At 37.9% G+C, this 25,931-nt stretch overlaps 1 protein-coding gene across 8 annotated transcripts in view; it reads left to right on the top strand.

Moving 5' to 3' along the window:
• The window catches only part of Sbf2 (SET binding factor 2), a 349,435-nt gene that overhangs the window by 183,350 nt on the left and 140,154 nt on the right, over positions 1-25,931 (top strand). For all 8 annotated transcript variants that reach the window (XM_076550122.1, XM_076550109.1, XM_076550106.1 and 5 more), the window contains 5 exons: positions 2,751-2,864; positions 7,615-7,692; positions 8,806-8,919; positions 9,316-9,444; positions 11,409-11,507. In XM_076550122.1, coding sequence (XP_076406237.1) covers positions 2,751-2,864; positions 7,615-7,692; positions 8,806-8,919; positions 9,316-9,444; positions 11,409-11,507 — 534 coding nt within the window. The remainder of the gene's footprint in view (positions 1-2,750; positions 2,865-7,614; positions 7,693-8,805; positions 8,920-9,315; positions 9,445-11,408; positions 11,508-25,931) is intronic.

The following is a 25,931-nucleotide window of genomic DNA, read 5'->3' as shown; positions in this document are numbered from 1 at the left end:
ACAGGGGAGATGGCTCAAGCTCTTCACCTAAGTTTATTTGCAGTGGTGTTTGGGATTCCAGCAGAGTGGAGAGTCACCTGGAAGGTCAGCTAGCCTCATGTGAGCAGCGCAGCAGAAATAAGAGAAATCCTGCCTCAAACAAGGAGGAAGGGATGAATCAACTCCTGGAAGTTGTCGTCTGACCTCCATGCATGTACCGTGGCATATGTGTCGTCCCGCCCCATCTCTCTTACAAATATTGATTAATTAATTACCAATCAGTTATAAAACAAAAAAAGACAGGGTCTTGCTGTGTGGCCTAGGCTAGCCTCCAACTCCTGAGCTCACAGCAGTCCTTCCACTTAAGCCATCTGAGTAAGTGCTAGCATGTGCCACTGGGCCTCACTTTAAAATAACCCTTGTGTAGTAGATCATTTTTATCTTACCGTATACCTCATATGAGGAATTCTATATTCTGTAGATCAATAGTTCTCAACCTTCCTAATGCTACAGCCCTTTAATGCAGTTCCTCATGTTATGGTGACCCCCAACCATAAAATTATTTTCTTCGCCACTTTGTAACTGTAATTTTGATACTATTATAAATTGTAATGTAGCCGGGCGGTGGTGGCGCACGCCTTTAATCCCAGCACTCGGGAGGCAGAGGCAGGCGGATCTCTGAGTTCGAGGCCAGCCTGGGCTACCAAGTGAGTTCCAGGAAAGGCGCAAAGCTACACAAGAGAAACCCTGTCTCGAAAAAACCAAAAATAAATAAATAAATAAATAAATAAATAAATAAATAAATAAATAAATAAATAAATAAATAAATAAATAAATTGTAATGTTAATATCTGTGTTTTCTGCATGTTAGACAACCCCCCGTGGAATGGTTGTTCAACCCCCAATGGGGTCATAACCCACAGGTTAAGAACCACTGCTGTAGATGATAAGGATTAATAATCTAATTTTTATTCATAATTTTCTACCCAATGCTTAATTTATTAGTGTTTTAAAATGAGATCTGCCAGTATAGAATACCTGAAAATTATCAAGAATAAAATAGTTTGCAGAGAGTTTAAATTTAGTGGAACTCAAATTCAGTATGAGCCCCCACCAAATTCCCAATCCATGTGACTAAAGAGAAGCTAAAGCTAGTTCAAGAATAGTGTGTTTGCTTTTGGATGTCATGCTCCTAGTAGGACTATAACAGTGTGCATCAGAGGACATCAGAATCAAAAGTTTAGAAACTGCAGTTCTTTGAGGAAATTGTCTCAGATGATAATTTGATACTATTTAATAATTAAACATCACTATTTAAGGACTGTCATATGGAGGAAGGAGAAAGTGATGGTGGTTGTTTGTAGCTATAAAACATTTAAATAGCAGCCATAGATATAATGGATACAGAAATAAATTTCTGCTGGGTATGTTTCCAGATGTAAGAGCTGCCAAGTAATGGACCGGGATTTCTAATGTGAGATGAGGAGTGTACTCTGAAGCACTATGACTGGAGTGTAGGGAGCAGATTATGTGGCACTTTTCAGGGAGTATAAGAATATTTCTTTACCAAAAGGATTTTGTTCTGTGACATCTGTAATCCACAAGACTTTGTAACACTGCTTCTGTTCTAAATACCAGCAGAGAAGAAAGCTTTGGTGCTCCTCACACAGCAACTGTAGCTGGAACCACATCAGAGATGTCATTGACACTATTGAAAGACTAGACAAGAGCCTCACGTGTATACCAATCAATCCTCTTAACATTGTATTTAATGTCTAGTTCTCTTTAACTTTGGTATCATCATATAAAAATGTGTAAGCTACTAAGCATGTTTATTAAAAGTTCGGCCCCATATAATTTGTAAATAATTTTAGTAGTACTAAATATAAAGATAGGACAAACCAAATGTTGCCAGTTGTAGATTTAACATTTTAATGAATAAATTAGAATGAATTGTAAGCACATCATCAAAACATTTCATATTTATGTAAGTTATTTTTAAATATGATCTTTTAAAATACTACAAATAAGGTCTGGGGTATTGTTTTTGTCTGTTTTAGTCTTGATTTTGAGACAGGGTCTAATGTATCACAAGCTGATCACAAACCTGAACTCACTACATAGCTGGGGGTGGCCTTGAATTCACCCTTCTGCCTCCCAAGCGCTGGAATTTCAGGTGAGCATCACTGCTCCAAGCTGGGTTTTGCATCTAAACAATAATTGTTTGATATATATTACTTTGTTTATTGATTCTTTCAGAATCCAAATGCAATAGCTCAGTTAACATGGAATTTTATTAACACATAGCACTTCATAGAAATTCTCCAATGTGCCTGAGTAGTTTGCTCCATGGAATCATTTACCATCCAATCCTCCTTCCTTCCTGCTTTTCCTATTACAATCCCCTCAGGTAGTGCCACCATCTGGATGATTAATGCTTGACTGCTGCCAATTCATAGTTTCTTCCCATGGGAAGAAGATCGAGAACATAGAAGAACCCTACAATACTCCTGTCTTGAAGGGCCAAAAGTGCACATATCATTTTTTCATCCTTTAATGGCAGAAGTGTACTCATGTACAATACCTAATTTCGTAGGAATTTGGGAAATGTAAAGTTATGAGGAAGTTCTAAACCTAGAACTCTTACTGCGATTAGCCAAGAACCTCTTCCTCAATTGGTTTTTCTCAGTTTGAGTTAGCCACGGCCAATTAATTTGTTTAATAACAAATATATTTTATGAATTATAGTTAATTTTTGAAATCTTTTTCAGTTAGATGTAATCATAGCAGATTTGGATGGAGGCACTATTAAAATTCCTGAATGCATTCACCTCTCTTCTCTTCCGGAGCCACTTCTTCATCAGACTCAAGCAGCGCTTTCTTTGGTATGCCTCTTTATTCATGGTCACTTTTCTTGATTTAAACTTGAAACTGAGATAACTGGAATTAAAAAACATGGTCTATAATTATATATGTATGATGTATGTATGTTTACACGTACACACATATATTATGTTGAGACATTCTTTCACTATATTGGTCTGACACTTGCTATGTAGACCAGGCTAACCTTGATCTTATCTGCCTCTGCCTCCCGGGTGTTGGGATTAAAGGTATGTGCCATTATACCCTATTACAGGTGTAATTATCTTAAAGAGTCCTATCTTTGAAACAAATATATTCTTTTATAGTTTTTAGAGGAGAATCCTTCATTTACTAGGTAGTTATATTTGCTTCTTATTTAGTATATTTATATAGTAGATACTGTGTACCAAATACTGTGGAAATAAGATAAAATTTTGCCTCAAAAATGTATGATTCCTGCCTGGTTTGGTGGTGCACACCCTTAATCACAGCGTTTGGAAGCCAGGGTTACACAGAGAAACCCTGTCTTGTTTGCGGGAAAAAAAAAAAAGTCGTATTCTCTTCAATATTTTCTATTAGAAGTTGTTAGCTTCTGATCCCCAGCCTCATTCTTGGCACATCATCTCTTTTGTAAATGTGCTATCTACAAAAACAGGATGTCTAGTTGGTGTTTTTAGTTTGTTAATATATGAGTAATGGAAGCAGTAAAAGTCTAACATTCCATGCAGTCAAGGTTTTAAAAATCTTGTGGCCTAGGTTTTTCACATTGAAACAAGTTTAATAATTTTTATTATGCTATTTTTGTTGATTAAAAACAAACAGAACATTAGTGTTTGTGTGCACATATAAAGGCCAGAGGATAATCTTAGCTGTCATTCCTCAGGTGCCAGCCACCTTATTGTTTGAGACAGGACCTCTTCTTAGTCTGGAACTTGCCAAGTAGGCTGGGCTGGCTGGCTGGCAAGCCTGAGGGACCCTCTAGTCTCTAAATCCTCAGAACTGGAATTAAAAGTGTGAACCACCATGCCTAGGATTTTGTTTTGGTATAATGTATAAGACTTGTGATTCCAAAGATAGTATCATCTCAGATACCACCACATTTCAAAAGGTGAATAATTTTAAATAATTTTAAAGAAAAATATTAACTATGTAATTGGATTGATTGCATGTGAATATATCAGTAGCTAAAAAATTAGTGTTTGAGTCATTGAGTCATTCTCTGCTCTGTATTTGAACATAAAAGACATCTCTAAACATTATAAGTCCTTTTGTACTGCATAATCAAATTGTAGTATAAATCTCCATTCATGTCATATGGCATGTAATAATAAGTCATGAGACTTTGTAGCCAACAAGATTTATCATGTCTCATCCAGTCTCAGAACTGTTCCCATGTAGAGGGATCAGCATATGTGTCACCTGTCTTGTAGTTTTTTGTTTGTTTGTTTTTAATTTCTTCCTTCTTGTCTATAGCCAAGATTTTCAGGAGGTCTTCCCCAATCAAAATCTCATCTTTTATTAATTTTGAAGAAATCTGTAGCTTTTTGCTTCCTATGGGAACAAGGCATAACCTCTCCCTTAACACAACATATTTCCTGACTTTCATTATGAAATTAAGACATTTTAAAAACATAGGGGTTGGTTTAATTTAACAGTTTTTTCTACAATCCAGTGTCTCTCAGCAGGGTTTGTCTTTCACTCATCAGCATTCAAAAAAACTTAAAGTCACCAAAGCAACATACAGGATTCAGGCACACTGTGCATTTCTCATCCTTATGTGGCTTTTAATATTACTTTACTCTTTCTTTAAAGACTTCACTTTATTATTTTTAAACTATTTATTTATTCACTTATTTATTTATTTATTTATTTATTTATTTACTATTTATACCCATTTCCTTTTCTTTAGCATCTAAGCACATTTTTAATTATTCTGTACCTATTTAGAGGCTTTTCTCAATATGGACCTGGCCTAAGCATCTGCAGCATTCTGTGATCACATGAGCCAAAGCTTAAACTGCTAGGTGGCAGCTCAGCCCTCTGCTGCACAGCTAGGTTAGCAGGTGGTGCTAGGGGCTGGCTTCACTCCCCTCAGCCTAACTGTTCCCTACTCTGGGAAGCTGCTCTGTTCAAGTTGCGACAAGTATTTCTATCTAGTCTCCTGCCTGAGTAGCACATTGCTTAAATGCTCTGTTGTGTTAAAGGGGCCACACCTCTGTATGCTGCAAGTACTGGGCCTGCTTGAGAGACAGGTCACCTGGAAGTCAGGTCTGACTTCGTGTTTGGGAATTTGTTTTTTTAAGTTTGCTCAGGCTTTATGTAGATATACGTGGCCGGACATTGGGCACCAAATGTAGTCGGACTTTCCTTTGGGCTGCCAGCTCACAAATAGTGACATGGAGACTTGTTAATTATAAAAGATTGGCCTTAGCTTAGGCTTTTCCCCAACTAGCTCTTATAATTCAAATTAACCTGTTTCTATTCATCTACATTCTGCCTCATGGCTCCCTTACCTCTCCTCTGTTTTGTACTTCTTCAGTGTCTTGCTGGCATCTCTTATGCGCCTCGATTGATCCCGAGTTCCTCTCTCTGCCCAAAAGTCCCGCCTATTCTCTCCTGCCTAGCTATTAGCCATTTAGCTCTTTATTAAACCAATCACAGTGACATATCTTCACAGTGTAAACAAGTATTCTGCAACACAAAGCCTAACTCAAATATTAACATTTTTCTTTAGCTTTCCTAGGTATTTTCTTTGTATTTCTAGTGTTATTATTCATAAGTTCATCACAGTCTACCCTCTTCTGAAATGCAAAGCTCAAGAGCTTCTTCCTTACCCAAGTATTTTAATTAATTAGTTTGTTGTGTTTTCTACTTTTATTTTTTCAGTATACTTTTAAAAAGGTTTTTTCATTTTTATTATATAAGTATGAATTATTTCCTTGCATGTATGTACAACATATTTGTGCTGTGCCTGAGGAGGCCAGAAGGTATCCAAACTATAGTTGTAGGTGGTTGTAAGCTGCTATGTAGGTACTGGGAATCAAACCCAGATCCTCTGGAAGAGCAGCAAATGTCTTAATCACTGAGCTATTTCTCCAGCCACCTTTTAAAACATTTATAAATTAATTTTGGTTAGCATACAAAATAGGTTTTCATTATGACACTTTCTTCATACATTTCAGTCAGTAAAGCTGCATAACACATTTTCTTTTTTCATTCATTGATGAGCATCTGGACTGGTTCCCTGTCTTGGTTATTTTGACTAGTACTGCAGTAAACATGGGTGTGTATATTTTGGTGGTTTGCTGATCTAGATTCTTTTAGTTGAATACTCCAAGAGTAGTATAGCTAAGTTAGATGGTGGGTTTTTGTTCTGTTTTATTGTTTCACTTTTTTAATGAGCTGCCACACTGATTAACATAGAGGCTGCACCAGTTTACACGCTTCTCAGTTGAAGTTCTGCCTTCCCCACATCTTTGCCAGCATCTGCTGTCATTTGTTGTCTTGATGGCAGTCATTCTGACTTTGAGGGAGATGGAATCTCAGTATGGTTTTGTTTCTTGGATTGTTAAGGATGCTACCCATTCTTTTTCAAACACTTATTAGCCATTTGAATTTTTCTTTTGCAAACTATTTAATTTATTGGCCCATTTATTGATTAGATGATTTGTTTTATTGGTGTTTAACATTTGAGTTGTTTATTATTGAGCTATGACTTTCTGGTCTAATATGTAGTTGGCAAAGGTTTTCTCCAATTCTGTAGGCTGTCTCTTTTCTCTTCTCATGGTTTCATCTTGTGATACCATTTATCAGTTCTCCTGAGCCATCGGATCCTTTTTCAGGAGGACTTTATGATCATGAAGTATTTTTCATGTCTTCTTCTAAAAGTTTCAAACTTTTAGGTCTTATAGTAGGGTTTTTAGTTCATTTTGAATTTTTTTTTTAACAGGAGGAGAGAGAAAAAGGTCTGGTATCATTGCTTGGCATGTGTGTATCATTTTCTCAGCACCATTTGTTAAAGAGATTGTCTTTCCTATAATGCATGTTTTTGACACTTCTGTCAAAAATCGTGTTTATAGCTGTGTGGCTTCATTTCTTGGTTCTCTATTCTATCTCATCCGTTTAGGTTATATATTACAAGATGTAAAATAAACCTCTTTTACGAAGTAGCCACATTGATACATAGCACTTCTGCCAGTTGCTCACTTCCCATCAGTGGCTCATTTTTTTATAATTTGATATATGTTCTTTGAGAACTGCACATACTCAGGTAGATGTTTATCTGTGTGTGCATTTATTTATTTATTATTTTAAAATAAGTAAGACATTGCTATGTGATTTTTTCTAGTTGGCCTTTTTTGTAATGTTTATTTTATTCCATATGTATTGGTGTTTTTTGTCTTTATGCCACATGTGTACCTATCAGAAGAAGGTGTCAAAGCCCCTGGAACTGGAGTTGCAGATGGTTATGAGCAATCATGTGGTTGCTGAGAATTGTACCTTAGTCATCTGCAAAAAGCAAGTGCTCTTAACCCCTGAGCTGTCTCTCCAGCCCCTAGGAAGTCTTTTTTTTTCTTCCTAATCTAATGTTTTGTCTTAGATATCTTTCCACAACAGTACATGCAAAGCTGTATCAACTAAGTGATTTTTATCTCATGGTAGGACTATAATCTAACTCATGTACTGATAGTTCACTTAATGCCCCAAAGAAACTAAAGAGTAAGTCTTATTAATCCTAGATATCTTATATAACAAACTTGTTTACTTTAGATTTTGCACCCTGATTTGGAAGTAGCAGATCATGCTTTCCCTCCTCCACGAACGGCCTTATCCCACTCAAAAATGCTGGTAAGGAATTTATTATTTAATTTTGATACTTCTAAAGAGTGCTGTACTTTTATTTTTAGGTTTTCTGAAATAGCTGAGTTAGAAGTACCCCCACATAGAAATTAGAATTCTTCTTTCCTCAAGGTGTTACAGGGCAATTGACTGGCCTGGAGAGGGGATTTGACTTTCTCTTTATGAAGCAAGAGTAAAGACAGCAAAGAAATTAGAGCCTCAGCTACAGTCTGGAAAACCACCCAGCATAAGCATTTGGATTCTTCTGTTCTTGTAGTGCTATGTATCGAACCAGGTGCCTTACGTGTGCTATGCATGTGCTCTACCACTGAGCTACATCTCCAGTGGGGTGGGTGATACTTAGAAAAATGAAGGAATGAATGCTGATTATAGGAGAGAATCAAGTTTGAGGAGTATGTGTGCCAAGAGGAGTTTGGATTAGCAGTCTTAAACAAATGGAAGGATAGCAGACACCCCTTTTTTCTTTTGCCAGTTCATGTCTTAGAGGTGAATGAATGTGTGACCAGTAGGAGACTTTACAGAGCTGTGGTCCTTTGAAAAAATGATATAAGCATTCTTGACCTTTTTTTCTTTATCCATTAAATAAGGTATTGACCAAAGAAATATGGAATTTTCTTTAACAGTTTAAAAATTGTTTCTATTAAAACCTGGATTGGCAAGACTTACTTTTAAATCATATTTCATTAGAATAAGAATAGATTTTATAATGTGGATAAATGTTAGAAGAATTTCATAAGCCTTTAAAGTATAATCTTTTGAGAGTTTTTCCCTTTTATATTCATAACTATAATTTTTGCATTTATAAAAATCAGAGGTCTTGGCATATATTCCTTTCTCTGACACAGTAAAAGAGGAAATTGTGCTACTTATTTTTCCTCTGGAAGAGAACTGTATGCACTAGAATCAAATTCTATTTGGTTCAGTAGAAAGAACAAACCATTTCACCCAAGAATAAGTAGACTCTCATGAGACTGTGCCTGCTGCGTGGGGAGACAAGCATGGGAAGCACAGCATGCTGCTCACTCAAACTTTCTTCTTCTCTCTGTTTTACTTAATTTTTTTTTAATTAAATTACCTGTGTGTTTCTTTTTACATTTCCAGGATAAAGAAGTACGAGCAGTTTTCCTTAGGTTATTTGCACAACTGTTCCAAGGATATAGGTCATGCCTCCAGCTTATACGGATCCATGCTGAGCCTGTGATACATTTTCACAAAGTAAGACATAGTACCAGGTTGTTAGTTAAGTGGACTCATTTAAAAGAACACTCTCTTAGCCATATGTATTGAATGTGATTAAAGTCTCTGTGTTATGTGACACATAGAGTTGGTGTAATATTTTCCTTCAGAATATGTAAACTTAAAATTGACGTTTCTCTTCTTAAAGTCAAGTATTTTTTTTCCTCCTGTCTTTTAGATGGATTAATTTTTATTCTTTCCAATACATGTAATATTTCAGGTATTAGACAAAACCCTTTGAGAGAAACACATTTCATGACATTGTTTAGTTATACCTGAATGCATTCAGGCAATCTTCATTCTTTCTATTTTTATTTTAACCATTTGTCCATTTCCCAGTGATAAATTATCATTTCACATTTTTTTTCTTTACAGACAGCTTTCTTGGGGCAGCGTGGTTTGGTTGAGAATGATTTCCTCACTAAAGTGCTCAATGGAATGGCATTTGCAGGTTTTGTTTCAGAAAGAGGGCCTCCATATAGAGCCTGTGATCTCTTTGATGAGGTATAGTTCTTATCAACAACTAATAGTTAAAAGCAAAAACCATTAGTATAATGTTTACTCAAATTTATAAACATTATAAATTAAATATTAAGTAATCAAATATTATGTATATCAAATCTTGATACTTACAATGTAAATTGAGAAAATTATAGAATGTTTCAAAAGTACAAAAAGATTTTGAACAACTATGATTGAATAGCTTCTTAGATCTTTTTTAAAGATTGGACAGTGCTTATATAAATAAGACTCATTTTTAAAAAAAATATAAGGTTCAGTCATTGTCAGTCTGCAGCTAGGTCTAACTTGATGCACAGATATGTGACTGTAAATTAGAGTTATGTTTAATCCATCAATGTCATAGAGCCATAATTTAAGTTTATAACATTCCTACTAACAATAATTACCATTTTGTAGCTACCCTAGTAGAAATATTTGGGATTTGGCCATATACAGGGAGAAATAGAATTAGTGAATAGGATACTATTTTACATTTGTTGTGCTTTCTCTTTTTTAAAATGTATTTTCCATTTATCATATAATTCTATATTCAAGCAGTGCATTATGGGGACAAGAAAGTGAATATCATTTGTATTTCAGTTTCTGAAACATCACTGTATTGGAACCAGTAGATTTTTTTTTTAATTTTATTTATTTATTGTGTATACCATGTTCTGGCTGCACATATCCCTGCAGGCCAGAAGGGGGCACCAGAATTCATTACAGGTGGTTGTGAGCCACCATGTGGTTGCTGGGAATTGAACTCAGGACCTTTGGAAGACTAAGCAGTGCTCTTAACCTCTGAGCCATCTCTCCAGCCCATGGAACCAGTAGATTTTAAAGTTCCGGTTGTACATTAAAGAAAGTCACTCCTGAAACCCAAAATGAGGAAGGCTTTGTTACCTTTTACCATTGGTGGTTTATCTTGTTCAAAGAAAGTAGGAATGAAGGTCTCCCCCCCCCCCCTTCCCCGAGATGGGTCTTTTATTCTTTGTAAAGATAGCTAAGTACTCACGGGTAAGGAAAGTGAATCAGAGCTTCTGTTCTGGATGAAGACCTACACCAGTGCCTCATTTAGTAATGAGCACATGCAGGTATAAGGCATAGTACCCTGACTTGCACAGTTGTTTGTAGGTACTTACTGAGCTTTGATTTCCTGTTAACAGTTAATGTGACTGGCCTTTGATCCTACTAACATTTATATCAACCTTTAGGTTCCTAATTAAGTACTCAATGGTTGATGGCTTATATAGTTAAACTAAGATGCTTGCCAAAGTCCTTTTCTAACTCATTTACTGGTCTCTGAAACTTTATTAATAGCAACATTAATCTATGTCCCATCTTTGTTTTCCCGGAAGGAAGAAACTCTAGTTCCTCCCCCTTCTCACCTGTTTACTCTCGTACATTTCTTTTCATGTCAGTCCTCTACAGTAAGTATATACTCCCACACAGTTGTCTTAGCAAACTAGTTAATAGGGAGATGGAGTCCATATATATCTCTTGAGAGCTAAAAGGAATCTAAATACCATCCTACTGTTCCATCTTCATTTATAGATGAGGAATCTGAACCCAGGTCATACTGACCATAGAGTCCAGTCATCATGACATGAATTGTTTGTTCATATTTGTAACTTAAAGAAATACTTGGAGACTTCCTCACTTTTCTGAATTTTTCTATGTAAGTGAATTATCGTGAGTGAGACCTGTAGGGTGAAAAAGCTTCTTTGCACTCCATAAATGACTATTCCCCAAGAATCACTGAGTAGAGACTACCTGGCAAGCCATAGATTTGATAAGCCTTTGTCATCTTGGGGTAGAGGTGAAACCCAGTACAAATCTAAAGTAATTTATTATTTAAATAATATGTATTTTAGATGGCTTTTAGTTTGCATATTGTATGAAAATACCAATTTTTAAATTCAACATATTTGGGTACTGATTACTGCCATCTGCTTTTTTTTTCCAAGTTGGTAGCTTTTGAAGTAGAGAGAATTAAAGTTGAAGAAAATAACCCACTGAAGATGATAAAGCACATCAGGGAACTTGCTGAGCAACTATTCAAAAATGTAAGTAAGTGTATGTAAAATTTTAAAGTATTAAAAAAATGTTTCATTTTCAGAACTGAGAAGCTCCACCGTTATAGTAGTGGTACTATGCTCTGGATAATCAATCCCAAGATGTCACACTTAGTCCTGTATGTCATAGTGTATCACATTTTCATATCAGTCACTGTATCATGTCTTGACCACATTTTTCCCCACTCATCTTTGCCTTCACTGTAAGTTTTCTTCCGGTCTCATGCTTATGTAATACAGAAAGACATTGGAGATCTAGTGCAGTGGTGTCATTTGAGATGCATTGTTTTGAATTAAGGTGAGAAACTAAGCTGGAAGAAAGAATGAAAGCTGGTACATGAACACGAAACTCAAAGATGAAAGTGCTCCCTGGAGATAGGAAATGTCAATTAAAAGATGAGGATGTGGTGAAGTAACCACCTGAATTCTTAGGGTGGCACAAGAGTACATGCTTAAAGAATAGTGGATTTTGGCTAAGTGAGTGCTGATTATTCCTGCTTGTGAAGCCTTTGATTCCTTTTGCTAATAAACGTAAATCAATTGGAACGTGGTCCAGTGAAGAAAAGCAGAGGGAAGTTGGGGTTTGTGTTGTTGTTGTTGTTGCTGTTTTAAGGACTTTAGAGAGAAGAAGAACTTGATATTGGTGTTCTGGCCCCAATGCATATTGTTTAATCTAGCTATTTGACAAGGTAAACCATTTTGACAGTGAGTTATTAGTCACTGCTATGTCACATTCATTTGAAATGTGGGAAGCAGTAAGTTAAAAGCAGAAATACTAAACTATTACCTTGTTACATATTGTTTAATTATTTATTCTCAGCTTGTGTGTGCAAGTGCATGTGTGCAAGTGCATGTATTGAGGATTCAAACCAGAGTTTTGGTGCATGCTATGTATCCACTATACTTCTGAGCTTTCCCCTGCTCTACTCAGTTATGCTCAAGTTCTACATTTGGAATCTGACCTTCCTTTGAGAGAAATAATTCTTTTTGAAGATTCATATTCAAACTAATGGTCTTTTCTGAACTGTGCCCATCTAAGTTTTGGTGCATAATTGAATGTTTCTGGTGTATTTCTTCAATTACTAGTGATTTTATTATCAGTTTTGACAGCATGTTTTGCCTAACATAAAAAGAACAGTAGGTAACAGAGACAGAAATTAGGCATAGCATGCTTAGTCCTGGCAAAAGATCATTTACTATTTTAATTGTTCAAGAGTGATACTTCAGTGGACTGTCATTTATAGAGAATTAGTTCCTTTTCTAAGTAGCAATATTTTGTATTCTTAAACTTTATCTCATTTTGAGTCATAAGTGATTTCTCAAAAATTTAAATAAAAGAGTACATTTAACCACATTACATACATTATCTATTATCCTATAGCACCCATTTAAGCCAGATTCAGTATGCCCATTTTCTTGAGGATATAATTGGCTCAGAAAAATGTAGCTATTAAGTGATAAAATCCAGACTTTAAATTTATGAACTTAAATCATGTATGTCTCCTAATCTCACTCTGTCATATTGGGTCTATCTGCAATTCCAAAAAATTAACAATCACCCAGGCATTGGTGGTACACACCTTTAATCCCAGCACTCTGGAAGCAGAGGCAGAAGGATCTCTGAGTTTGAGGCTAGCCTGATCTACAAAGTCAGTCAGCAAGAGAAACTCTGTTTCAAAAAACAATAAAAGAGTAACAATGTTTCCATTAAACTTTTTGACAGTGTTTTAGCATAGTTTCTCACTTAGCAGTGACCCTGTGTGTGACAAGGACTCTGTGCAGTAAGGGAAGACTGGTGTTGAATAGATAAGGAAATTGAAGATTTGGAAGTAGTTTATTCTTCGCTAGGGAGGGCTGGTTTATTGATGCATTTCAAAGATGAGCAATGCCAGGTGGAAATCAGTTTAATCAACTAAATCAAATAGGACTAATACTTTTAATAACTAGCTGTTTACTTCTTTGATGTCTTTTTTTGTGGAGAGGTGGTATTTTGAGACAGGGTTTCTCTTTGTAGCCCTGGCTGTTCTGGAACTCCCTCTATAGACCAGGCTGGCCTCAAACTCAGAGATCCCTGTGCCTCTGCCTCTAGGTTAGGGTTAGGCACCACTGCCACCTGGTGTTCTTTGATCTTTTTTTCAAGACTATTCCAGGACAAATGTTGTAGCTAGTAAGGTGACCAAAATTAGGATTCTGACATCATTGTGTCTCCAGTATGTGAGAGCCCAATGTCTACAAGGGATTATGCCAAGCCACTTTAATGCAAAGACAAAATAAATAATTGCTTCTTACTATCTTATAACTTAAATTTTATGATATGTACTTTATATTTACCAGTATGTAACTAAAATATAATAAAATTAGTGTCTAGAGGTTATACATTCTATTTTTATTATTCTCATATATATTACATCCCAACCTCAGTTTCCTCTCCCTCCTCTTCCCCCAGTCTCTCCTCTCCACCTCTTCCCTCTCCCCCAGATCCAAGCCCACCAACCCCCCACTCTATCTCCCACCACCACCTACCCCCTGTCTCCCCTCAGAAAAGAGCAGGCCTCCCAGGGATATCAGCCGAACATAACCAAACATAGCATAATATGCTACAATAATACTAGGCACATACTATCATATCAAGGCTGGACAAGGTGACCCAGTAGGAGGAAAAGGGTCCCATAAGCAAGCAAAAGAGTCGGAGACAGCCCCTGCTCCCATTGTGAAGAGTCCCACAAGAGCACCAAGCTACTCAGTCATAACATATATGTAGAGGTCCTAGGTCAGACCCCTAAAGGCTTCCTGATCTCAGCGAATCCCCATGAGTCCTGGTCAGTTGATTTCTGTGGACATGTTCTTGTGGTGTCCATGTCTCCTCTGGTTCCTTCAATCTTCCCCCAACCTCCCCTGCAGAACTCCCCAAGCTCTGCCTAATATTTGGCTGTAGGGCTCTGCTTCTGCTCCCATCATTTGCTGGATGAAGTCTCCCTGATCTCTTTGACGACATTTCTGCTAGGCTCTGTAGCTAGAGTTTTCCTGCCTGGCCCACACTCAGGACAAATCTTTGTCACCCGCCAGTCCCACAGCCACTCAGACCCAACCAAGTAAACACAGAGACTTATATTGCTTACAAACTGTATGGCCATGGCAGGCTTCTTGCTAACTGTTCTTATAGCTTAAATTAATCCATTTCTATAAATCTATACCTTGCCACATGGCTGGTGGCTTACCGGCGTCTTCACATGCTGCTGGTCATGGCGGCAGCTGGCAGTATCTCTCTGCCTCAGCCTTCCGCTTCCCAGAATTCTCCTCTCTCCTTGTCCCACCTACTTTCTGCCTGGCCACTGGCCAATCAGTGTTTTATTTATTGACCAATCAGAGCAATTTGACATACAGACCATCCCACAGCAAGGCTCTGTCCCAGAACACTCTGCAAGCACATGACTCATGGCTTTACTGTCCTCCGGAATGTCTTGCTCCCTCTGAGTCTCCTGGAGAATCCTCAAACTGCACCCTTCTTCCTCCCAGCATTCTCTCTGCCCCCGAAATCTTGCCTAGCTATCAGCCAATCAGCTTTTTATTAACAATGAGAGCAACACATTTTCACAGTGTACAGGATTATTCCACAGCATTTCCACTTTTTTATGTAAATAAAAAAGGAAAGTTTTAACTTTAACAAAGTAAAATTATAGACAACAAAACAGTTATCAAGTAAGAATTACAGTTCCAATATCCAGACCATTTGTATTTGGCAAATTTAGAAAAAATATTTTATTATTTATGTTTGTGAGTCTAAAGTTTTATACCTCATTTACCTCTTTATCATAACTAAGGCAAACTGTAACTATAACCATCTAGTCTTCAACTCTGTCAAAGACCCCAGAAGAATATTACCTGAGCAAACAGGAAGTGCATTGCAAGCAACTTCCAAAACTCTAGAAATGACAGAGACAGCTGGCTGCCTGCACAGTCACCAATAGTTTTTCTGCAATGTTGGGGCATCCAACTTTAGGCTTCAGGCCCAGTATATCTGATAGACATTTCTGAGAAGCAGGGAATTTAGATGGACTATCCTACCTTGTCTTGGCAAAGTTTAGCAGTTGCTTTTTTTTTTTTCCATCCTGCTGGTCCAGTGTGGACAATAACTGTCAGCAGTTGAAACAAGGGCAGTTTCTTTGCCCAAATGAGTGGCTTTTTGCCATAAACAAAACAAATTCCATATGGAGTTTCTTCAATACCCATCATCCTCTTTTGAAGCAAATTGGTGCTGTCAGGAGCAGAAATGTCTCACTGTGATTAAAATATTTTAAATGCCATGTTATGTACATCTTTGAAGAGCTTGAAGGCCATCTATCTAAATGTATCTGTTTAACCTTGAAAACATACCTAATATGACTACAAGTTTGATTATTATATATGACTATTAACCTGTAGTTTTAATTATATACTACACTTTTGAATGAGTTGCATACGCACAATACCCCAAACAAGAGTAGAAGCATACATATAGTATAGCAAAAATAACTTTAAATTTGTATCAATATACAAAAATCCATACCAATGTAAAATATTTAAGACTAGTGGTCACTTTTTTAGTTTAAAAGTAATTTCGATAATCTACCCTTTTATCCTATCATTTCTATACCCCCCATTTTTCTTTTCAGAAAGAGCTTTTTGAATTTAACTCCTTTGTTTACCTTTTTTCCTGACTATGACCAATAACAATTGTAACCAAGCCCTTTAAATGATGACAAACAACCATACCCCCATCTTTTGGGAATGTGGGTGTTTTTTTTTTTTTCTAGACTGCTTCCTGTTGTCTGGGGATGCTGGCATTTTGAAGGATGCTGAGAAAATTTAGGACGATGGTTAAGTCTTGGCTGGAGTAGTTTATGAGGCTGGACCATCTCGGCCAGCAGCTTTGAAGCTGTTTTGGATGCAGAATTCTGAGGAGACTATAACAGAAGCATTTTGAGATGCTCGATCATCAGGGCCATCCATTTTTATTGGTGTCTGGTCCCCTTGTTCTGAAAATACATAAACTTTCAAAGATAACACACATAATCTACATTAATACAAATATAGACTGCATTATACACAAGTCAGCCAAAGATGATTTTTTGTTTTATGTTTGAGCAGGTAAAATATACATCACATGTCTTGTAGTTTTTTTAGGTTTATTTCTTTATGTCTGTAGTCAAGATTTTCAGGGGGTCTTCCTCAATCAAACCTGATCCATATCAACCTGAAATGTATCCACAGCCTCTCATTTCCTGTGGAAATAAAAGCATAAACTCTCCCTCAAAGTAACATATCTTTTGACTTCCATTTTGAAGCCAAGACATTTTAAAAATGTATAGGTTAGTTTAACCCAGCAGTTTTCATAACCCAATGTGTCTTAACAGCTGTCAGTCCTTCATTAGCAATCAGAAAATCTAAAGACAGCACAATAGCATACAGAATCCAGACTCTCTGTGTACATCCCAGCTTTCCATGGCTTATTATATTTTTTTACTCTGTTTCTTTTTTTAAGGACTTTACTATATTTTTAAACTATTTTTTTAATCTGTGATTTTTCTACCCTTTCTCTTTTCTTTCCCAAGCCTATTTACATTTTTTGACACACTGTAAACCATTTAGAGGTTTCCTCTGTCTGGATCTGTCTTTACTGAGTATCTGTATTTTTTATTCTTTTTTATTTTATAATTTAATTTAATTCTACATATCAGCCAAAGATTCCCTTGTTCTCCCCCCTGCCACCCCTCTCCCCTTTACCCCCAGCCCACCCCTGATTTCCATCTCCTCTAGGGCAAAGACTCCCCTGAGGATTGAGTTCAACCTAGTAGATTCAGTCCAGGCAGGTCTAGTTCCCTCCTCCAGGCTGAGCCAAGCATCCCTGTATAAGCCCCAGTTTTCAAACAGCCAACTCATGCACTGAGTACAGGACCCAGTCCTACTGCCTGGATGCCTCCCAAAAAGATCAAGCTAATCAACTGTCTCACTTATCCAGAAGGCCTGATCCAGTTGGGAGCTCCTCAGCTATTGGTTTACATTTCATGTATTTCCATTCGTTTGGCTGTTTGTCCCTGTGCTTTATCCAGCCTTGGTCTCAACAATTCTCGCTCATAAAAACCCTCCTCTTTCTCACCAATTGGACTCCTGGAGCTCCACCTGGGGCCTGGCCATGGATCTCTGCATCCGGTTCCCTCAGTCATTGGATGGGGTTTCTAGCTTGACAATTAGGGTGTTTGGTCATCCTATCACCAGAATATATGTCAGTTCGGGCTGTCTCTCTACCATTGCTAGTAGTTGTTGCTGGAGGGCTTCTCTCCAGGTTCTCCAAGCCCCACAGTCCCACAATCCACTTATAAAATAATCACTCAGACACTTATATTACTTATAAACTGTATGGCCGTGGCAGGCTTCTTGCTAACTGTTCTTATATCTTAAATTAACCCATTTTTATAAATCTATACCTTGCCACGTGGCTGGTGGCTTACCGGCATCTTTACATGCTGCTTGTCCTGGCGGTGGCTGCAGTGTCTCTCCCCCTTCTTCCTGTTTCCCCAATTCTCCTCTCTCCTTGTCCCGCCTATACTTCCTTCCTGGTCACTGGGCATCAATGTTTTATTTATATAGAATGATATCCACAGCACTTCCCCTTTTCTTCTTTTTTTTTTAAAAGGAAGGTTTTAACTTTAACATGGTAAAGTTACATATAACAAAACAATTATCGAGCAAGAATTACAGATACAATATTAAAGATGTCCTATCTATCTTATATTTGTGAGTTTAAGGTTTTATATCTAACTTATCTTTTATCATAACTGAGGAAATTACAACTATCTAGTCTTCAACCACATCAAAGACCTCAGAAGGATATAATGGTACCTGAGAAATGGTAGATGGATGGAAGCAACTTTTGGGAATCTTGCAAGAATAGACCAAGACAGCTGGCAGCCTGGACAGTCACCTAATGTTTCTCAGCATCGTTGGTGCATTCAAATTGGCTACAGGCCTAGAGTATCTGACAGACCATTTTCAGAAGCAGGAATTCTGAAAGACCATCTTACCCTGTCTTCGCAGAGTACAGTGGTCACTTTCCTTGTGTCCCGCTTGTCCAGAAAGGACAGCATTGCATTTGTACTGTCAGCCATCAAGGCAAGGACAGTTCTTTGTCCAGTAGGCCATTTTGTGCCAAAAAGACAAACTTCCAAATGGAAGTGTCTTAGAAGCCCAACATTCTCTCGGGATCAATTGGTGCAGCCAGGAGCAATTGTGTCTCACGTTAACAGAATTTTAAGTTATTTAAATGCCATATTCTCTAGGTCTATGAAGTGTTTGAAGATTACCTATCTATCTGAAATATATCAATGTATACCTAGAAGACTTAACTAACATGGCTACAAATATGATTATCATAGATGACTAATTATTAATTTATTTTTAATTATCCATTACAGTTTTAAATAAGTTAAACATAATACCTCAAACAAGAATAGAAATATATATATATGTATATATATGTGTGTATATATATATATATATATACATACAGTATAACAAAATTAACTTCAAGTTTGTATCAATAAACTAAAATTTATACCAGTGTAAAACATTTTAAACATAAACTAAAATCTATACCAATGTAAAACATTTTAAACAAGTTGTTCTTTAAAAGTAGGTTCATTAATCTACCCTTTTATCTTATCATCTCTATATCCTCCTATATATCTATATCATATCCCCTTTTCTTTTTTAGAAAGAGATCACATTTATAATCAACCTGTTTTAAATAAAAATATTGGGTTTTTTTCTGTCCCACACCAGAGGGCTCTTTTGATTTGGGACACAAGAATCTCTTAACCATTTTTTTTTTAAGCAATATGTCTGGGTTTAGAGGGGGAGTGAGCCAATTCCACCTCTAATGCCAGCTTGGTATATTTGGTAATTTGGGCATAGCATCTCTTACTACTTCCTGCTGGAGGGGGGTGCTGTATCTTATGGGGACGCAAAGAAAATTTTAGGCCTATGGGGTAGTCCGTGAGGCTGTATTGTGTGAACCAGTTGCCTCGAAACCACTCTGGATGTTGGATCATCTGGGCCATGGTGTCATCGGAGACATTTCAGGGGGTCTTGGCTGGTGAAACCTGATGTATCTTAATCTGGAACAAATCCACAGCCTCTGGCTTTCTGTGGAAACAAATGCAGAACCTTTTTTCCAAAGCAACATATCCTTATATTTTAAAGGTACCTTGACTTCAAAATTTGGATGTACCTTTAAAATATACATTTTGGCATAACTCAACAGCTTTTTTAATCAAAAGTTTTTTTTTTCAGTTACGAATATCAAAGAGAACATAATCCAGATTCTCTGTGTGGTAGCCATCTTTACGTGGCTTATTTTTTATATTACCTTGAGCCTATTGCTTTAAACTGCACCATTCTAAGACTGAAACGGTGCTGTGGCTGCTGGCTCCACCCACTTCAGCTTCCCAACATGGCAATGGTACATTTTCCGCCAGCTCTGGGAGTCATCAAGTCTCAGAAATAGTACTTCTAAGCTTTTATCAAAGCAGCGTATAGCCCAGAAACCTTTTTTTTTTTTAATTTTTTTTTTTTAAATAATAGTAAAAACTAAATCTACCACACAGCTTAATGTGCCGCTGGCAGACGCCTCATTTCCACCATACTGCTGGTCAAAGGCACACGCCAGGAACCCACCAGTGTTCAAACCTGCGTTTTGCGGCGTCTCACTGCTCGTATGAGACAAGAAGCAGGAACCTGGTTTTGGCTCTGTTTAGAATTGGTTATTAAATATTCTCAGGTTTAAGGTGGAAACTCGAGCCGTTGGGCACCATTTGTTGCTGGAGGGCTTCTCTCCAGGTTCCCCAAGCCCCGCAGTCCCACAATCCACTTATAAAATAATCACTCAGACACTTATATTACTTATAAACTGTATGGCCGTGGCAGGCTTCTTGTTAACTGTTCTTATATCTTAAATTAACCCATTTTTATAAATCTATACCTTGCCACATGGCTGGTGGTTTACCGGTGTCTTTACATGCTGCTTGTCCTGGCGGTGGCTGCAGTGTCTCTCCCCCTTCTTCCTGTTTCCCCAATTCTCCTCTCTCCTTGTCCCGCCTATACTTCCTGCCTGGTCACTGGCCATCAGTGTTTTATTTATATAGAATGATACCCACAGCAAGTAGTCTATTGTGGGGGTATCTTTGTGGATTTCTGTGGGCCTCTCTAGCACTTTGCTTCTTCCTATTCTCATGTGGTCTTCATTTATCATGGTCTTTTATTCCTTGTTCTCCCTCTCTGTTCTTGATCCAGCTGGGATCTCCCGCTCCCCTAAGCTCTCTTTCTCTCGATCCTTGCCCTTCATAACCCCAATCAAGTCCAGGTTGTTCATATAGATCTCATCCATTTCTCTGTCATTGGGCGATCCTTGTATCTTTCTTGGTGTCCTGTTTTCTAGGTAGCCTCCCTGGAGTTGTGAGTAGCCTTCTAGTCATCTTTGTTTTACATCTAGTATCCTCCTATGCATGAGTACATACCATGTTTGTCTTTCTGAGTCTGGGTTACCTCACTCAGGATGATTTTTTCTAGATCCATCCTTTTGCCTGCAAACCTCATGATGTCATTGTTTTTCTCTGCTGAGTAGTATTCCATTGTGTATATGTACCACATTTTATTTATCCATTCTTCAGTTGAAGGGCATCTAGGTTGTTTCCAGGTTCTGGCTATTACAAACAAATATGTGGGTACCCTTGTGTTTGGGGCATAAATGTTCAGAATTGAAACTTCATCTTAGTGGATATTTCCTGTGATGAGTATGTAATGCCCTTCTTGATCTCTTTTGATTGATTTTTAGTTTGAAGTCTATTTTGCTGGATATCAGGATGGCTACACCCACTTGTTTCTTAAGACCATTTGATTGGAAAGTCTTTTCCCAGCCTTCTATTCTTAGGTAGTGTCTATCTTTGAATTTGAGATGTGTTTCTTGTATGCAGTAGAAAGATGGGTCCTGCTTTTGTATCCATTCTGTAAGCCTGTGTCTTTTTATAGGTGAATTATGTCCATTGATATTAAGGGATATTAATGACCATGATTGTTCATTCCTGTTATTTTTTGGTGGTAGTGTGTGTGCTTTTCTTCTTTGGGGTTTACTGCTGTGGCTTTATCTATTGCCTGTGTTTTCAAGGGTGTATCTGACTTCCTTAGGTTGGAATTTTCCTTCTAGTGCTTTCTGTAGGGCTGGGTTTGTGAAAAGTATTGTTTAAATCTGGCTTTGTCTTGGAATGTCTTGTTCACTCCGTCTATGATTGAAAGTTTTGCTGGGTATATTAGTCTAGGCTGGCATCCATGATCTCTTAGTGTCTGCATTACATCTGTCCATGACCTTCTGGCTTTCAAAGTCTTTATTGAGAAATCAGGTGTTATTCTGATAGGTTTGCCTTTATAAGTCACTTGGCTTTATAAGTCACTTTCCTTAGCTCCTCTTAATATTCTTTCTTTATTCTGTACATTTAGTTGTTTAATTATTATGTGGCGAAGGGGACTTTTTTGGGGGGTCTAGTCTGTTTGGTGTTCTATAGGCTTCTTGTATCTTCATAGGCATTTCCTTTAAGTTGGGAAAGTTTTCTTCTATGATTTTATTGAATATATTTTCCGTGCCTTTGAGTTGGTATTCTTCTCCTTCCTCTATCCCTATTATTCGTAGGTTTGGTCTTTTCATGGTGTCCCAAATTTCTTGGACATTTTGGGTCGTGACTTTGTTGGGTTTTGTGTTTTCTTTGACTGACAAATCTATTTCTTCTACAGTGTCTTCAACGCCAGAGATCCTCTCTTCCATCTCTTGCATTCTGTTGGTTATGCTTGTATCTGAAGTTCCTGATCATTTACTCAGATTTTCTATTTCCAGCATTCCCTCTGTTTGTGTCTTCTTCATTTTTTCTATTTCCCTTTTCAGGTCTTGGACTGTTTCTTTCATCTGTTTCATTGCTTTTTCATGATTTTCTTTTAGGGCTTTATTGTTTTCTTCCAAGGCTTTATTGTTTTCTTCTGCTTTATTTGTCCTTTCCTCTAGTTTTTTATAGCATTCTTCTCATTTTTTTGTTTGTCTTTTCCTCAATTACATTTGTGATTCCTTCTATATAAGCCTCTACCTTCTTCATGATGTTATTCATAAGGCTGTTTTCTTCTGCTTCTTCCATTTTTTGATGTTCAGGTCTAGATGTTGGAGGAGGGCTAGGTTCTGATGATACTGTATTGCTCTTCATTTTGTTGTATGTACTTCTGCCTTGATGTCTGCCCATCTCCTCGTGGTTTCGTTCTTGGTCTCATCAGTGCACTTTGTCCAGACAGAGCTGACAGATTCAGGAAGTCTCTCTCTCTTTTCCAGATGGGAGCTCCGGGGCGGGATGGGAGCTCTTGTCCAGATGGGAGGTCCGGGGCAGGATGGCAGCTCTTGTCCAGAAGGGAAGTCCGGGGCAGGATGAGAACTGGGGGCTGGTCTCTAAATCTCAGGAAGTGGCTGGGGTCTCGGGCAATGATAGGTGTGGGGGCAGGGCGTGAAGATTGCAGGGTCTGCTGGGGGTCTTTGAGAAGGGGAGCCTTCCCAGTGGGGGTGGAAGGGATCCTGCCCTAGGCCAGAACCTGGGGCCACATTGGGCAGGTCTTCCCTGGAATGGCTGGTGCCCAGGGATAGGATCTAGGCTGAGCCCAGGCACTCACCTCTTGTCCTGATGGGAATTCCGGGGCAGGATGGGAGCTGTGGGCCGGTCTCTAAGTCTCAGGAAGTGGCTAGAGTCTCGGGCAGATGGGCGTGGGGGCAGGGTGTGGAGATTGCAGGGTCTGCTGGGGGTCTTGGAGAAGGGGAGCTTTCCCAGTGGGGGTTAAAGGGATCCTGCCTGATGGCCAGAACCTGGGGCCAAGTTGGGCAGGTCTTCCCCAGAATGGCTGGTGCCCAGGGATGGGATCTAGGCTGAGCCCAGGCACTCACCTCTTGTCCAGATGGGAAGTCCGGGGCAGGAACCTGTATTGTTTTTTGATCACATGAGAGGAATCTTAAACTGCTGTCATCCACCACTGGTACAACTTAGCTTAGTGCATGGCAGTAGTGCATGGTGGCTAGCTCCTCCTGCAGGCAGCTTCTGGTAGACACCTCTTAGTATTGTGGCCAGCATGAGAGACATAAGAGTAGGAAGTTTGTTTGGCTCCGTTTTTTTTTTTTTTTTTTTTTTTTTTTTTTTGTGTGTGTGTGTGTGTGTGTGTGTGTGTTTAGAACCTTTTTAAAGCTTTCTCAGATTTTATGTGGATGTAGGTGCCCTATGCTGGGGGCCATTTGTAGGCAAACTTTCTCTGTGTCCCGCCAGTCACTCCCAAATAACCACTCAGAGATTTACTATTAGTTATAAATGTGCAACTGATAGCTTGGCTTGTTTTTAGCTAGCTCTTATAACTTAAATTAACCCATTTCAATTAATCTATGTGCTGTCCTGAGGCTCATTTACCTCATGTACATACTTTTCATCCTGCTCACTTTGTTCTCATGACATCTCCTCAGACTCCACCCTTATTCCTCTCAGCATTTCTCTGACCCCAAATTCCTTCCTGTCAGCCAATCAGCTTTTTATTAACAATGAGAGCAACATATTTTCACAGTGTACAGAAGGATTAATCCACAGCAGTGTTGGATTTTGACAAAGACTTGTCATAGAATATTATTTTAAGATGTGTTACTTTTGTTTATATTGCATTTGTTTAACTCTGTGAAGCTGTGTTACTGTGCCTGTCTAAAACACCTGATGGTCTAATAAAGAACTGAATGGCTAATAGCAAGGCAAGAGAAAGGATAGGCAGGGCTGGCAGGCAGAGAGAATGTATAGAAGGAGAAATCTGTGAAGAAAGAGGTAGAAAAAGAGAAGTAGCTAGAGAAGGAGGAGGAATCCAGGGGCCAGCCACCCAGCTACACAGCAAGCCACAGAGTAAGAATAAGATTTACAGAAGTAAGAGAGCAGGAAAAGCCCAGAGGCAAAAGATTGACTGGATAATTTAAGGAAAGCTGGCAAGAAACAAGCCAAGCTACAGCTGACCATTTAAAATTAAGAGTAAGCCTCCATATGTGATTTATTTGGGAGCTGGATGGTGGACTCCACAAAAGAGCAAAAACAAAGAACAAAGACTTTTTCAGCATCGAATGGTATGACCATGTGATTTTACGTGGTATTACGTGGCATGTAATGATATGACCATGTGATTTTTTTTCTTTTAATTTGTTTATATGGTTGATTATATTGACAGATTTTCATATGTTGAACTATCCTTGCATCTCTGGGATGAATCATACTTGGTTATGGGGGATGACCTTTTTGATGTGTTCTTGAATTCGGTTTGCAAGTATTATATTTATTATTTTTTGCATTAATGTTCATGAGGGAAATTGGTCTTTGTTGAATCTTTATGTAGCTTGGGTATTAGGGTGACTGTGACCTCATAAAATGAATTTGTCAATATTCCTTCTGTTTCTATTTCATGGCAAGTTTTGAGGAATATTAGTATTAGGTCTTCTTTGAAGGTCTAGTAGAATTCTGTGCTAAAACCGTCTGGCTCTGGGCTTTTTTGTTGTTGCTGTTGTTGTTGTTGTTAAGAGACTTTTAATGACTGCTTTTATTTCCATAGGGGTTATAGATCAATTTAAATTGTTTATCTCATCTTGATTTAACTTTGGTAAGTGGTCTTTTATTGAAGAAGTTGTGCATTTCTTTTAGATTTTCCAGTTTTGTGGAGTACAGGTATTTGAAATATGAGTGTTTGGTTCTTTGAATTTCCTCAGTGTCTGTTGTTATGGCCCCTTTTCATTTTTGACTTTGTTAATGTAGATATTCTCAGTCTTTTAGTTAGTTTGAATAGGGTTTGTATATCTTATTGATTCCCTCAAAGAGCCAATTCTATTTCTTTGATTCTTTATATTTTCTCTGTTTCTATTTTATTGATTTCAGTCCTCAGTTTGATTATTTCCTGCAATCTACTCCTCTTGGTTATGTTTGCTTCTTTTTGTTCTAGAGTGTTCAGGTGTGCTGTTAGGTTGATAGTATGAGATCTCTGCAATTTCTTTATGAAGGCACTTAGTACTATGAAATTTCTACTAGCACCACTTTCATTGTGTCCCATAAGTTTGGGTAGGTTGTGCATTCATTTTCATTGAATTCTAGGAAGTCTTTAATTTCTTTTGTTATTTCTGCCTTGATGCAGTAATCATTCAATAGGGAGTTTTTCTGTTTATGTGAATTTGTAGGCTTTATGTTGTTCTTGTTGTTGATATCCAGCCGTAATCTATGGTGGTCTGATAGGATACATGGGGTTATTTCAATTTTCTTGTATTTGTTGAGACTTGATTTGTCACTTAGTATGTGGACA

The sequence above is a fragment of the Peromyscus maniculatus genome, chromosome 1, assembly GCF_049852395.1.
Source record: "Peromyscus maniculatus bairdii isolate BWxNUB_F1_BW_parent chromosome 1, HU_Pman_BW_mat_3.1, whole genome shotgun sequence".
NCBI classification, from domain to species: Eukaryota; Metazoa; Chordata; class Mammalia; order Rodentia; family Cricetidae; genus Peromyscus; species Peromyscus maniculatus.
Note: the sequence above shows the minus strand (reverse complement) of the source record. Positions and strands in the feature narration are given on the sequence as shown.